Source organism: Musca domestica, unplaced genomic scaffold (genome assembly GCF_030504385.1).
Source record: "Musca domestica strain aabys unplaced genomic scaffold, Musca_domestica.polishedcontigs.V.1.1 36, whole genome shotgun sequence".
NCBI lineage: Eukaryota > Metazoa > Arthropoda > Insecta > Diptera > Muscidae > Musca > Musca domestica.
Genome location: NW_026712318.1, coordinates 3693477 through 3709585, shown reverse-complemented (window position 1 = coordinate 3709585; position 16109 = coordinate 3693477). Strand labels below are relative to the sequence as shown.

General features: G+C 36.0%; 1 protein-coding gene across 18 annotated transcripts in view; it reads left to right on the top strand.

Moving 5' to 3' along the window:
* The window catches only part of LOC101889247 (arginine-glutamic acid dipeptide repeats protein), a 109097-nt gene that overhangs the window by 4957 nt on the left and 88031 nt on the right, over positions 1-16109 (top strand). For all 18 annotated transcript variants that reach the window (XM_059126017.1, XM_059126030.1, XM_059126025.1 and 15 more), the window contains exon 2: positions 891-1691. Coding sequence is in view for 1 of the 18 variants with exons in the window: in XM_059126025.1 (XP_058982008.1) it covers positions 1689-1691 (3 nt within the window). In the remaining 17 variants the exon portion in view is untranslated. The remainder of the gene's footprint in view (positions 1-890; positions 1692-16109) is intronic.

Sequence of the window (16109 nt, the reverse complement as noted above, 5' to 3'; positions counted from 1 at the left end):
TGGACTGAGTCTATCTTACAGGATTCTACATTCTTTGGTATTAAACTGATTTAATTTATTGCCTAGAGCCAATATCCTAAAGTACTGTTATTACAGATCCCTCACAATTTCCTTCTTCTATTAAATTCTATTAAACATTTCATCTGGTGGTGGGCCTCATCCATCGAACCATTTTCCAGTTTTATAAACCCGCTGTTGTTTGTTCGATTGTTTAACCGCGATAAGACGACATTGCGTGCAATGAATACAAATCTACGAATTAACACTTCAACCCTAGTTCACAATTTACCCTTGACTTTGCACAGCTGCTCGCTGCTTCATCGTTACAAGATTATTTTCATCAATTATGTGTTTTTTTTATGTGTGTGATGTTCTTTGAAGAGCTGAACGAATTGTTTTGATATACTGACATTTGAAAATGATATTTAGATATTTGAATCCTTAAGCGGTCTGAACAAATTGGAGTATGTTGGGTTTTACGGAAATTCAGATGCGGAAAGAGTTCTTTGGTAGAAACCAAGTTCTATGAGAAGCGAAAATGGGAACCGTACCCTTTCTATTCTTGGCATTAAAAAAAAATATAATTTTGCATTTAAAAATTATTTTTTGAAGCTTCCCACGCCTACCTCTTGAGGGGCAATCCCCCACAGCTAAAGAGACACAATCATCAACATTTTCATTGAATTTTTAAGTTATTATTGAATAAAACTAATCCCAGTTGTTGTTTCTTTACAATCCTTTAGAATTTAATGTCATGCAATCATCTGCGTCTGTTTTATAAACCGGATATTCCATTACCGTTTTAATTTCTCATTTGCTTTAATTAATAATGACACATATAATTAATTAATTTCTTCTTTCTTGTCTTTCTCTTTCCCTTTTTTTTCCAGCTTGGTTATAAATTCTTAAAGAACGCGAAACGATAATAAAACTTTGCCAACCGACAACAGCAACAAAAACAAAGGGAGGTGGCAAAAATGGAGTCGCGATAATTATGGATTACAGTGAATATAAAAATAGGTTTAATTTCCAGGATTTGTGTACGCAATTAATGGAATTTCAACAATTACCACCTACAACAACGTATCCCCCTCCTCCACATCAAATCGGCTGATGTCGTCATCTCAACATCCAACTAGAAAGACACACAACCCCCCCAAAATCTTTAATGGGCAATGTTAAATAATTGACCGGATTCGTTTGACTGTCAGCCAGTAGAGGAGCGTTTTATCATCACTGGCGCAGTGTTATCGCCATCTCCATACTATCGTCATCCACATCATCATAAACGACACAGTATCATCATTACAATTACTCGACACATTTTTCCTCTTTTCCGGAATTGATTTTCTTTAATCGCCAAACTTAATCGTCAACAGTCTAGAGCAGCTGCTTGCTGCTGCTGACAACTTTTTAAAAACGAAAACAAACCATTGGATTTACCAGTTGACTTCCAATTCCATTGCCTTCGTTTGGTGGTGGGGTATCCTTTGGCGTTATTGTGGGTGTTTACGACGACGACGACAGCACGACGAGTGAACGACCCTCGTCCGACAGATTCGTCGTGTTTCCTTCTCGTACACCAAAAGAAAAAAATTGTTTGCCGGAACATAAAGGAGGTCCATTAAATAAGCATCAGTATCAACGTTTCGCAACGCTTTGTATTTCCTTTTTTGACTCTTTGTTATATGGTAAGTTGAGTTTCCTTTTACTTTTTCGTTTACGTTTTGTTTCTTTTTCGTTTACGTTTTGTTTCTTTTTTGTTTTTTTTTTTTTTGATGTTCTCTCTTTTTTTGTGTGCTTTATTCTTTGTTGTATTTCAAGGAATTTCATAATACGCTTTTCTGTATGCCATCCCTCCCCACACAGCAAGTCAGAAAGAAGCTTGATTTGGCATGGCTGTTGGGCAATAAAAGACTTTGGCAGCAGATTTTTGTTTTTGGTTGGGTGGGTGGATGGATGGTGGCAGCATACGATTTAATTCACAAAGTTTCAATTCATGGGGGGTTGGTTGTGTGTTACTTTCTTCGTCCTCCGCCACATCCTTTTATGTACGTTTAATACGTTTCAAGTGGTGGCCTTTTAACATTCTATAATCTTTTAATTAGTGTTTTATTTTATGGACATTATTTTATTATAACAAAACCCCAGCCACACACACAGAGTGAGACGACACCACTTAATTATAGTTTTTATGTACCTGTGTGTATTATATAAATTTGTTGCTGCTGTTGCTGTTGTAGTTTATTAAAATAACTTGGAACAGAAAAGTTTTGTCTTATGATGGTATATTTTTTCAGTTTGGCATGTTTAACTCATAATTTTTACTGTACGCCAAAAAGGGAGCTATGGCAATTTGATTATGATGGCCTTTGGTTCCTCCCCCTTATGGGCTAGTGATGAATTTCTGATGAGGCTGCAAAAAGAGTTCCTTGTGGGCATTGTATTTGCTTTACAAGTGAAATAAAAGTTTTGTTTTGAAACTTCTATTCTGTACATATCTATTAACAGTGTACTAATTGAATACAAATTTCGTTTTATAAGAAATTAAAAGTTATTTATAACAGTAATTATTTTATAATTGTGATTATATAATTCCATAGTTTGCTTAAGAAGAATTATATCAATTAAAGAACAATACATTTATTATGACTACATTTAAATCATAGGCAATTTGTACAATGCTCGCTAGATATTTATATTCTCTGAGAACCTAGAAGCGTAAAAAGTCTTGTACTAATTCAAGCCAGCCAACTAAATTTACGCCGAAAAGTTGGCGCCAAAGAAAAGATCTGCGTTTGTTGGAATGTTTTGGTTTGGTTTAAGGATACGCAGCTACACTAATTTGGCATGTTTATATAGCCTGCAGTAGTCAGGAACACTATTGTCCCATCTTTACGTCATCATATATCTGATACTGCAGTGATCAAACCTATTAAGTGTTAGAAGGGAGCTTGTTCTCCGCCTCGAACTAATTCATCAGCCACTTCAATCCCTACTTCATTGCTATGCCCTGGAACCCAACAAAACTAAATGAGTCCACATGTTTCATGGTGGGTCTTCTTGCAGTGAAGAGTGACTCGATTTTATGGCACTTGAGCTTTGCGGATCACTTTACTATCGACATATAAAGCCATTTTTGTTACAAGAATCTCCGCCTGAAAAACGCTTTGATTGTCATTAGGTTTATATGAGTGTTAAATGATTGGGTTAGGGCGGAATGCCTGGTGCCTTTATCCTTTTTGTAGTCGCTTGCATATAAAAACAGAACACCTAATAAACTCTGACTAATTGGTGTATCTAGGATTTTTTGGGATCAGATGGATCTTTTTAATAATGAGCGGCAAATGATCGGAGAGGACCAACACTGCATAAATAGATTAATTAACGAAATGGGATGAGAATAGTCGACAAGATACGAAAACATAATCTTAAATGTTCAATAACTATTTGGAAACATTGGATATGGAGTTCTGACCTTACATACCAGGTCTTTCCTCTCCTGACTACATTTGTTTCGATCGATACAGAACGCCTTTGGTGGAATATACTTCTCATCAAAGGGGTATCAGAAATTGCTTTGTTTCTTTGCCTCAAAAAACGGATGAGTTATTTTATCACGGAATACATTGCTTGCCGAAAGATAACGAAAAGTGGTGTGGGGTAAAAATATGGACACATTAGGATGACCCCAAACGGAAAAGTGGAACCTGAATCCCGGGAAATTAGGCAAATTAACGCCGTAGTCGAATATTTCTGGCGCCAAGGTAATTCTCTTAATTTGATGCTATGAAGAAGGGTGTTTTGTATTATAAGCTGCTACCAAGCCAAATTGATCCAAAGCGATCAGAATAGCAGTCCCCCAGACATAAAAATATAATCTTTCATTTTTACTACGCTCAATCAAATGTCACAAAGCCTGTCAAAACACATTTGGGGGCATTTTACTCACCCGCCTTTTAGGTCAGTCATTACTCTTTCCGACTACAATTTGGATAGATTAATGCAGAACGTCCTCTGTATAATTAAATTTATCTCAGAGGAGACGACATTTTTTATTTTATTTATTTTATGCCTCAAAGTCTTTGGGCATTTTTGGATCGTAATTATAGCTTTCGGCATTGTATACCTGAATCAATTTTTTTCCAAATTCGCGGACATATTTCTTGGGTGAATTCTAAGGTATTTGCAAAAGATTGACTGCAAGAAATGAGTCTAGCATACAATGAATTGGTTTAAATGTTGAAAGAGAGATCGGATGATTCATGACTTGATCCGAACTCAATGAAATGAAGCAGTAAAATCATAGTATCACATATCTATTTAATTTTGCTTATACACTGTGTGTTTTCATTGACTTTATTTCAATATTTGACCTTAGTTCAAGGGTGAAGTAAATGAACTTCACTTTTTTGGTTTTGAGTTGCTCCCGTTGTTAAACATGACGTTCAACACAGGAGTAGCCCATATTAGAATGTGTTTAATTTGATTATATAATTTTATGTCATTTTCCTCTTTTTTTGAACTACAATATGAATTGTTATTGTTGGTCAACTGACTTTCAATTTAATTTAGTTTATGCAATTAAAAAACCACACAGAAGTCGTATTTTAACTAGTTGTTAATATTGTTGCTGCATGCTTGGACATGAACTTTTGCAATTTTGTCATTAAAGTTTAATCGAAATTAACGGCAAACAATAATAACAACAACAAGAACAACACTTGCATAGCCATGGATAAACTAAACGACCGATAATGACTGGCAGTGGCAAATTGCACAATTATAAATTTACATAGCTGCTGGTAACCAAACGACTATCAAATAATAGAATTGATACACTGTCTGGCGGCAAAAAAAAAAACAACAACAATAACAACAGATTTTAATAATCAATGTGGTGAGTGGAGTGCAGCAGTAGCGCGAAGCATGGGGAGGTGCAATAATGAATGTGTAATTTAATATCGGTATTTTATATGCATATGGTTGCGGCGATCCTGCTTGTTTTACTAAAGCGCTTAATTTGAAATATATTTATTAAGTCAAACATGGTCGGTCTGTCAATCGGTGTTGGCGGTGGCGTTGTACATTTGTCGTCGTCATGTGCACGAGAGTGATTAGTATGATTATGTTACCACCCGTTTCACTTACACCCAAATGTGTGCACACCACGTACAGTGGTGCAAGTGATAAGACGAAGCCATATTTTTCTTCATCAATATTTCATGGAAAAATCTACCGAAAGACTTTAATGAAATTGTCGTTCTGGATTGCATATCCAAACTTCTATGAGGACCCATTGGCTTACCAACACCGAACACATATATACAAATCCTTATATTGTAAATTTGCTTCTTCAAATCGCTTATATTTTATATAAAAAGAACAAAAGCACTAAATTGGCGCCAATTTGCACATAGGGCACACTAATTACGAAAAAGACACATTCGCGTTGCCATCTTCGCACATCATTTATCCACAATAATTCATGATTGGAGAAGTGGAAGAAATGATATCTCGAGAAAAATTAATTCCGTAAGCATAGAATTTTCGGGAAAAATGATTTCCGTGAGCATAGAATTCCGCGCAGATATTTATGATTGGGCTGAATATATTTTGACACATTTCAAATGTCAAAAACACAAATAAGTTGCAGTTAAAAACCAACTATTTATTGGACGGTCCAATTATTCATTGATCCATACCACTGTGCTCTAATGCCCCACAACATCCCCTCCTGTCATTTCTCCATATATTATTGACAGCAATTTTGTTGTTGGTTTTGTTTTTATTTGAGTGCTAATGTTATTTTTGCATCACTTTACACAGTTTATTAATTTACAGTGTTTCGTTTTTTTGTGTCTTTGTTTTGTTTTGCGATTCGTTTGATGTCTGTCTGTCTATCAGCTTGGTTGGCATGACTGTAGTATTATTTTCATGGTTGTTGTTGCTGCTGTTGTTTCTTAACACACGATACCATACATTGTCGATTTGTGTGTGGATTGTGTTTTTCTCAATGGGCGTGAAAAAAGTAATAACATAAATGGATTATAAAATAAATAAAGCGTAGCCAGCCGCAAACTGGTCGGTCGGTCTCAACATTCCACTCTCTCTTGGGGGGTTTTCCTCCGCTCTGAGTTTTTTGTTGCTTTTAAAACGAACGTTTTTGGGTAGAGCGCTCACACTACAAACGGCCAAACGTCATCGTGTTTGTTGTATTCACAGGTCTTAAAGATGTGTTTTTAAATCAAATATTGTCGAAATGTGTTAAACATTTGAAACATTGAACGTTGTATTTTGTTGTCGGTTTGGAAATAAATGAAGTGAATGAATTTAAGGAATTAGATAATATATTAACTCTCCCCCAGGGAGGAGTGTGACAATTTCTAAATAATGGATATGTTTATATTTTTCAATTTATTTCCGCATTTTATTTTATATTCAAAGGATCAATGGAAAAGTTGATATTTTTTAATATGAACTCATTCCATTTGTATATTAAAAAAGTGATATTTCATATTTCATTCATATCCATTGACAAATAAATGCTTTGCTTGTCTTCGACCACATCCCACCCACTTGTGTGTGTTTCCTTTTGCTCGCACCCCTTTCTCTTATGTATGTGCGTGTGTGTTTCCTGTTGTGTGTGTCCGTGTCCGTTCGCCAACGTTTGCACATATTTTTATAATTTAATAAACACCGACAAATTGATTGGATTTGATTTACTAAAAGCTGCTTTCATAAACAAATAACCGGGTATTAATTACTAAGCCATAATTTATCATAAATACTACAACTACGTGAATTTATTTATGCTATTATTGTTGTTGTTGTTATTATTATTATTGGTGTGGATGGAAGATGACAGTGCCAGAAGCGGCAAAATGCTATTATCGGCTTTACTCATTTGTTCATCATTGTGGTGTCTGGCGATGGCATGGTGACGACAAAGGGTTGGGATTTTTTTGTTTCCCTATTTTTAAATTGAAATTAAAGTGGTTTATTGGATATTTGATTTGATTAGTTGGAAATATCTCATCAGCCAGAAATGATATATCTCAATAATGTAAATTGTTTTTAATAAGTGATTTATATTACAATCTAGATTCCACTTTTGACGAATGTATGAAAAAATATATATTAAAATATACAAATAGTATTATCTAGGCAAGAATTTGTATATTTTTTTAGCTGTTCGTCTTCTACTGGGACATGGGTTTGTTATTCAGATCTCTCTGCAGCAGAAGCATTTTTCTCAAGTCATTATTCTATTCCTCCAACCCTGAATAATTGTGGAGAAATCATTTGCGAATATGGCAACACTAATGCGTCTTTTTCGTGCCTTGTGTGCCCTGACTCTTCTGCAAAGTTGGAACGCTTTTGTTATTTGCATAATAATAAGCAATTTAAGCCAAATAATTCATACGGCCCACAAACTAACGTTTTTGTTTAAACTTCTGCTTATTTCGTGAATGGTAGCACTTACTTTACGTCTGATTTGAAAGAGGTTTCGTTTTATCCTTGCGCTGGAGGAATGTGGTAGTGTATTGGACAACGCTGGAAAATATGCGACATTACTTTGAAAATCATGATAATGTTGCAGAATGAGTGTGAACTCATTCTACGAAATGATATTGGAAGAAGAAAAACAACGTCAGTTCCGTATGTAAACAAGCTAAACTGTCGCATTTGAGGCACAGAAAGCCCGTACGCATATATTAAAGGGCCTGTGCAACCAAAATGAGTGCCGATTTTGATCCAGAAGCGTAATTGGTCATTTTTCTTCGAGAATGAGCTAGGAATAGGAATCAGGACAGAACTACGTGCCACACAGCCGAAGCAACAAAAAAGTTTTTTTTTATATTGAAAACATCATTTCAATATATGGAACATTATCGGCTCGTACGCCTCCAAATACGCATATCTCGATCTAAGAAAGATCATAAGACTTATTGGAGCATTTTGGAAAGGTTATTGTACCAACTTTAATTTGGCATAAATGTTATGAACTCCCAAAATTGGGCCTTTTTCGACTTTTGGTGGATTTTTTAAAAAATCTGAACCCAAAAAAATCAATAATTTTGATAATCCCTTCATGTGACCACTTGTTGGATTGGTATTATCATTAACTTCCAAATGATACCCGTATTGTTCTCTTTAGTAGGTCCGAGTCGAACCCGGACTTTCGTGTCAAATATAGGGGTAGCTGCCTCCGTCCTCCCCAAAAAAAAATGCATGCATTTTTTTTTTAAATCCGAGGTTTTTAAAAAAACTAAGTGTTAAGCCGAAAAAAATATTTGGCGAACCCAATATTTGTATCAGTGCTAGGTCGGGTGTGAAAATGGACAATATCGACCAAATTCTCCCTAATTACTCCCCCACAAAGGGTCATCATTTTGAACAATAACTCTGTGAAATGTAAAATAAGACTTCAAAATTTTCAATATCCCAATATTTATACCAACTCGAGATCTGAAGTAAAGAACGGATAGAACGGACCCTTCGAATGTGCCTCAAATGGTCCATCCGCTCAGTACAATTTCTCTAAACTCTTTCTAACATTTCGTCTGGTACGTCACGAATACATGCTCCTATTTTGCCTTGCACTCCATCAATTGAAGCGGCTCGTATACATAGACATGAGTTTTAACATAGACCCACAAAAAAATCTAAAGGTGTTAAATCGGTCACGAATGTGAAATAAATAGTTATTGGTCTCTGGAAAAAGAGTCATAATTTTCTTCAAAATTTCCCCCAACAAATTTTATCAATACAGGGTGATATAAAAAACTGCAACAAAGTCAAACGCCACGCTGCCCGAATGTTGCTCTGCGGTATTTTGGCACATTCCCGGCGAAGCGCTTGTTTGAGGTGATCGACACTTCGGTATTTTTTAGTGCCAACCTTGCTTTCCAAAATATTCTAGACACAATAGTTCAATGGATTGGTATCCGGAGATTTTGGTGGCCATTGTGCGCTGGAAATAAAGCGAGGAAATTCATTTTGTATCCAATCTTGGGTGGCCTGTGCTGAGTCCTGTTGGAATGTCCAAGGTCTGCGGCCAAAATGTTGTTATAGCGACGCACAACATCACTATGGCCGGCGCTGAGTTCTGGTGGGCAACCGAAGGTGCACACTTTCAGCTGACCTCTTTGACAAGTACAAACCGCTGGACAACGAATCAAATTCGACAGTTCATCACTTTCGGCCAAGCGGCAACTTTTTATCTCTTTTGAGTCTATTTTCTTTATGTAGACGTTTAAGTTCTTGCACTTTCAATGGCTTTACCCCGAGGTCATTTTTCCATATTTGCCGAATAGAATATTGCGATATGTTCAGCTCACGAGCCTTTTTTCTGCATTGCGACGCGGGTTTCGATCAAGTCGCTTCATAACATTTCGAACCATTTCTTCAAATTTCTTAAGGGAATTTGGCGAATGTTTATTTGGGGAATTGTGGAGGGGGGTTACACAATTCCCCAAATAAACATTCGCCTTCCAAAAAAGTTTGATTTGATTCAATTGGGTTTGATTTTTTCGTCTTGAAAAGTGTCTAGTCATTGAAACACTTTTTCATTTATTCTAGCTGCTACCCGAATTGGTGTCACAATAAATATAATCAATTTATTTCTATTCAACAAAATTTCCATTCCAAAAATAGTTCGAACCGAACCCCAACAAAAATATGTCATATTTTATCGTTGTCAAGTCGTTGTTATTATTTAAACATTTATTTGTTGGTGTTCAATAAATAAAATTAGTTTTGTTCTTTGAAAAAATATATCACAAAATATCAAATGTTTACTTTTTTCACATTGTTGTTTTGTTTGAATGCCACCGTTTGATGACAGCGAGTCGAGAATGTTGTTGTTTGAAGTTTTAAATATAATACAGAACCCCCCAACCCCTTCAAATAACAAAACAAGTGTGAACAATTTGTTATTGCAAAGTTTCGTTTTTTTTCTGCTTGTTAATAACATTTTAATTATGATATTTGTATTTTTAAGTGACGAGGTTTTTTTTTGTTATAACGGCAATGAGAAATTTTGAAATTAATATTTAATGTTCTCTGATGTACGTACAAATTGTTGGTGCTTGGGTTCTTGGCCAAGTGAGTGTGTGCGTGTGTGTCCGTCGCTTTTGTCGTCGCTGTGACGTGAAACCACTTGATTGACAAACAATTAATGTTGTTGATATTCAAGTTTTACAATCAGCATTCATAATTCATTAAACGGCTTGAATGATAAGTCTCTGCTTTTTGATGGAGTGCCGGACCCAAATCGTATATATTAAATTTTGCGCTTGCTTATCGCGATTTTAAAATGTGTGTACTTTTTTTGGTTTGAAATATGAGTGCAGCTATTTTAATAAGATCATATCCAATAATATTGGTGTACTCACCTCTGTTGGCGTGAAAAGCACTTGAAATGTTGAGATTGTACTCTGAGTCAGAAAAAGCCACTTAAAATCAGTAGGTACAAACTTTTCGAATACGGTCGATAAGATACGATTGTTTGGCTACTCCTAACTTGAAGTAGAAATCAGTTACCTGTGAGAAATTTGAAAAATTTTTGGTCATAAAATCAGATGATAGATTTTTTTTAAATTGTTGGGGTTTAATGAAAATCTCCAATTTTGTGGGTATAACTTGGCAACAATATTATATTTTGATTAAGTGGGCCATATGTGATGACTGTCCATATAGTTATGACATAACAGACAAAGTCCAAACTTCCCAATATTGAAAAATTAAGATAATTTTTTTATAAAATGTGAAGTATTTTTTAAATGACACGTGTTTTTTGCCCTGTTTTGTCTTGAAATCAAACATTGATAATGGATTTACTCTGTTACCAACCTTTCCTGCGAAGTCCAAATATTTATTCATAAGAATTCACATTGTTTCCTTTTTGGCCCACAAATTTCATTTTTATATCCTCCACCATTCTATGGAGTGCATACTAACTTTGTCATTCCGTCTGTGACTCCTCGAAATACTAATGTCAGACCCAACAAAGTTTATACAGCGTGAGATAAAAAAACTGCAACAAAGTCAAACGCCACACTCTTTTAATTTTATTGAACTAAAGTAAAAATTGTCGGAAATAACATCAAATTTTAGAATAAGTTTAGATTTGGCCAACTTCGACACGAATTATGGCCTTGAAACGGCCAAATGAAATCGTCACACGCTGCCCGAATATTGCTCTGCGATATTTTGGCCCATTCCCGGCGAAGCGCTGCCTTGAGGTGATCGACACTTTGGTATTTTTTAGTGCCAACCTTGCTTTCCAAAATACTCCAGACACAATAGTCTAACGGATTGGTATCCGGAGATTTTGGTAGCCATTTTGCGCTGGAAATAAAGCGAGGAACCTCATTTTGTAACCATTCTTGGGTGGCGCACGTTCAGTATGGCCGGCGCTTGAGTTCTGGTGGCCAACCGAAGGTGCAAATTTTCAGCTGACCTCTTTGGCAAGTAAACACGATCATTTGGTTTGTTTACACACTGCTGGACAACGAATGTTTTCTCATCGGAGAAAACAAAATTCGGCAGTTCACCACTTTCGGCCGACTCTTCAGCTCTTTTGAGTCTATTTTCTTTCCGTTGCGTTATAAGTTCTTGCACTTTTTATACCCTCCACCATAGTATGGAGGGTATACTAAGTTTGTCATTCCGTTTGTAACACCTCGAAATATACATTTTAGATCCCACAAAGTATATATATTCTTGATCAGCATAAAATTCTATGACGATTAAGCAATGTCCGTCTATCCGTCTGTGGAAATCCGAACGAAATGAGGTAGGTTGATAAAATTTTACTCAAATGTGTATTATTTCTGCACGACTTTTGGTATTGAAATTGCGCCATGTAGGTCCACGTCTTCGTATAGCCTCCATATAACGGTACCTCCCGATATTCGGTATTTTGATGATTTTAACGTCATTATTAGCCGAAATTGTTTCAAATATGGTATTTGAAGTTCGTAATAGATACAACGGCATAAAACAGGAAATGGTCCATGTAGGTCCACGTCTTCGTGTAGCCCCCACCCCATATTCGGTACCACCCCATATTCGGTATTTTGATGATTTTAGCGACATTATTCACCGGAATTGTTTCAAATTTGGTATTTGAATTTCGTAATGGATTCTACAGCCTAAGACAGAAAATTGTCTGTGCAGGTCTACGTCTTCGTATAGCCCCCATATAACGGTACCTCCCGATATTCGGTGTGTTGATGATTTTAGCGACATTATTTACCGGAATCGTTTCAAATTTGGCATTTGAAGTTCGCAATGTGTACTACAGCCTATGACAGAAGATTGTCTGTGCAGGTCCACGTCTTCGTATAGCGGTACCTCCCGATATTCGGTATTTTGATGATTTTATCGACATTATTCAAATTTGGTATTTGAAGTTCGAAATGAATACTACAGCCTATGACAGAAAATTGTCTGTGTAGGTCCACGTCTTCGTATAGCCCTCATATAACAGTACCTCCCTATATTGATGATTTTAGCTACATTATTCACCGATTTTTTTTTTTCAAGTTTCGCATTAGAATATTGTAATGGCTTATGACAAAAATTGCCTATGCAGGTCCACGTCGTCGTTTAGACCCTAATATGACGGCTACATTTGATATTTTAAAGATTTTAACAGAATTTTTAACGGATTTTATTATTTTTTTTTTAATTGCCAAATTCGTTTCAAATGGTGGAGGATATTCAAAGTTCGGCCCGGCCGAACTTATAGCTGTTTTAATAGTTTTTTTCTGATACGTGTTTTTTACACGACTTTATCTTGAAATCAAACATTAATAATGGATTTACTCTTTTAAAAATCCTTTCTGGAAAGTCCTTGAAATTATTCATAAAAATCCAGATTGGTCCATTTTCGTCCCAAAAATTCCATTTTAAGCCTTCCACTATTCTATTCCCAAAATTTCGATTTTAAGCCTTTCACTAAAAATTTGAAGAATCTAGCTTCGGCTGTTTCGACCGGCTGCAGATGATTTAGTAGGTAGGTAAATGAGATAATCCCTCAACTCTTTTATTAATATAGATAATATTTGATAATTAAATATTTTTCCTACTTCCGCCCTCTCACACATCTTCTGCACAACCCGGAAAAAAGCTAAAACATAATCCCTAAATGTCTAGTTTCCTTAATTCTTTAAATACTTCATAAAAATTTTCCAAGAACTTACTAATCGTATGAATAATGCTAGGAACACAATTGGAGCGAACGACGAATTTTTTCGCGGCGTATGTTCGTCGTCAAAAATAAAACACATATGTGTATATGGAAGTGCACACAATCACGGCGCCGGCGAAAATTTCGTCGGTCGCCGCGAACTCAATTAGCTTTATTTCTATTTCATACGCCGGCGAACGGCGACAAAACAGTACAAGGTGGCCATACTTGTACGAATTTTATGTGTTTTAGTAAATAAAGTTACTTTATACTTAAAAATTTGTTATGGTCACTCTACTATCTGTTATTCGTTAAAAAAAACATAAATAATTTGTTTATTTATTTGTGCACTTGCGCCTGAGTGAAGATGGATATCAGTGAATTTATAATAGAGAAGATGGACATAACTGAAATTATAAAGAATTATGAGTTCTTGTATAATTTTCATTGTAGTCAACAAATGAGCAAAAAGTAAACAACTTCATCAGCTGTTTTATAATTTCGTCAGTATTGTGTTCCATACGACGAATTTTCGCGGCTCATTTTGTCGCCGCGTAGGGCGAAATTCATCGTTCGCTCCAATTGTGTTCCTAGCATAATGAAAACAATAACAACGACAACGACGACTACACGAAAACACACACACACAACACACACAAGGCAAAGGAAGAGAGAGGAGAGAGATTGGAAAGTAAAACAACAACAAAAAAAGCAAATGATGAAGGTATCTTAACCGACAATCTGTTTAACAACTTTATGAGTAAATCCAACATAAATCGGATGGAATGCCAGTGGCATTTGCGTTGTTGTTGTTATTATTGTTATTGTTGTAGATACTTTTGTATCCATCACCACCACATTGGCTTCTATGCTTGGCTCACACTTTATTAAATCTTTCTCATCCGCTCTCTCTCGCTCTTTTTTCTCTCCATGTTGGTCCTACCATTGCTCTGTTGTTATTTGGATTATGAACAACTCACTCACTGGCTAACTGGGATATCTGACGAAGTGACTGCTGCTTGGTTAGTTAGTCCGTTTGGTTGGTTGACTGGCTATTGCATGAGTTATTTGGAATCCAGTCATCATCATCATCACGTTGTATTTGTTGTTGTCGTCGTCGTCGTCTCCGAACGAATAATGTGTGGCCATCAACGAATGGGGAACGAACGAACGGAGGGAGGGGGAGAAAAGAAAAATGAAGTGAAAAAATCTCCACACTTCACAAAACAAATCACTTCATTTTCTCCGTTGGCAATAAAAACTTTCATCATAAATTCTGTTTTCGGTTTGTTGCTGCTGCTACTGCTGCTGCATGATGTGATGTGGTGATGATATTCGGCATATCGTCGTTGCTCAGATGCTTTCGTAGTTGGTACTGTTGTTATTCATTCCCCTTTCGTGCCAATTTTTGCAAGGAATTGTGTGTGTGTGTGTTTTTATTCTTGTGTATTCCTTTTCTATCTCTTATCTCCATTTAATCTTGTTCAAAACATTTGTAATTTTTTTCTTGTATTCGTCTAACTCCTCTTTGCTTCCTTTAGGACTATGTCAGTCCCAGTCTTCCATCCTTTTGCTTCAAACAACTGTTTTGCCACATCTAGTTTTCTTCGACCAACAACTGGCCTCTTGTCTGTCACTCCCAACATTAACCTTGGATAAGACTATCCTTTCCATACTCTATTTCAACATATCTAGTGTTTCATATTGTTGTTGCCATTGTCGTTTCCTTTTCTCCCCCCACTTTCCAACTCTAACCCGACATAAGATATCATAATTTTTCACTTTAGACATTTTTAGAAATAAAATTTTAGAAGAACTGAAGAGTAGTGCATTTAAAGAAGAAGTAAAGAGAATATAAAGGAGAATGAGATGGAGACAGGCTTTGTAGACTAACCAGCAACAAAATCTCAACTCCAAACAGTGGATTTAACACGTTTTTGGCACCTGTAACTTCTTACAAAAAAGGATCCTAATTCGATATTTTAGTTTTTTCTCATTGTTTTTTTTTTACTTACTGGTAATGCTGTGAATATCTAGTTGTCACTATTTTTGGCCTCCTGGTAAGGCTGAAGATATGCAGTTATCGTTGCGAGTAATTCTGAGAGTCAACTTCCAAGTTTTTATACCCTCAGCCATATGGCTAGAGAGGGTATATATCATTTGATACGGCCAAAACGTGCCTCATCGAAATAACGGTTTTAGACCCTAGGTCTTTTTGGACCAAATCCGTTTCAGAACATTTGGAGTCGATCTACCGATGTCTGTCTGGTTGGTGTGGACGATAAAACTCGAAGGGAGTATCTTTATTTACATAGTAAATTATTATCAAACTTAGATCGAGTTCGGAGGTGAGCATGATCATTCCACTCCTTCTGGTACTCCCCATCCCCCACAAAATGTCAACATTCTTAAAGAAAATAATTTACCTCACAGAAAGAGAAAAGATAATCCGATTTTGCTCCAACTTTGCGAATCCTAATATTTGCATCTGTGCTAGGTCAGATGCGAAAATGGACAATATCGGTTCACTCCATCATGTACCTCCCCACCAAAAGTTAAATTTCTGAATAATTATAACTCTTATAAAATGTGATGTGTGTGTGTTTTCAAATTGCACACATAAAAATATTTTTACAAATCTAAGATCTGGTGTGAAGATGAGACATATCGCTCCACTGCTTCTGGTATCTGCCCCACAAGGATCAAAATTTTGAATATCAATGAAGCTCATAAAACCCGAAATTAATATCCGATTCCATTCACACTTGGCACGTCTCAATATTTCCATAAACACAAAATCTCTCTTGAAGATGGTAGATATTCGACCTTTTCTTCTGGTACCTACCCCACAAAGGGCCAACGTTTTGAATAACCAAAACGATCATAAAATCCGAAATAGGCTTTCGGT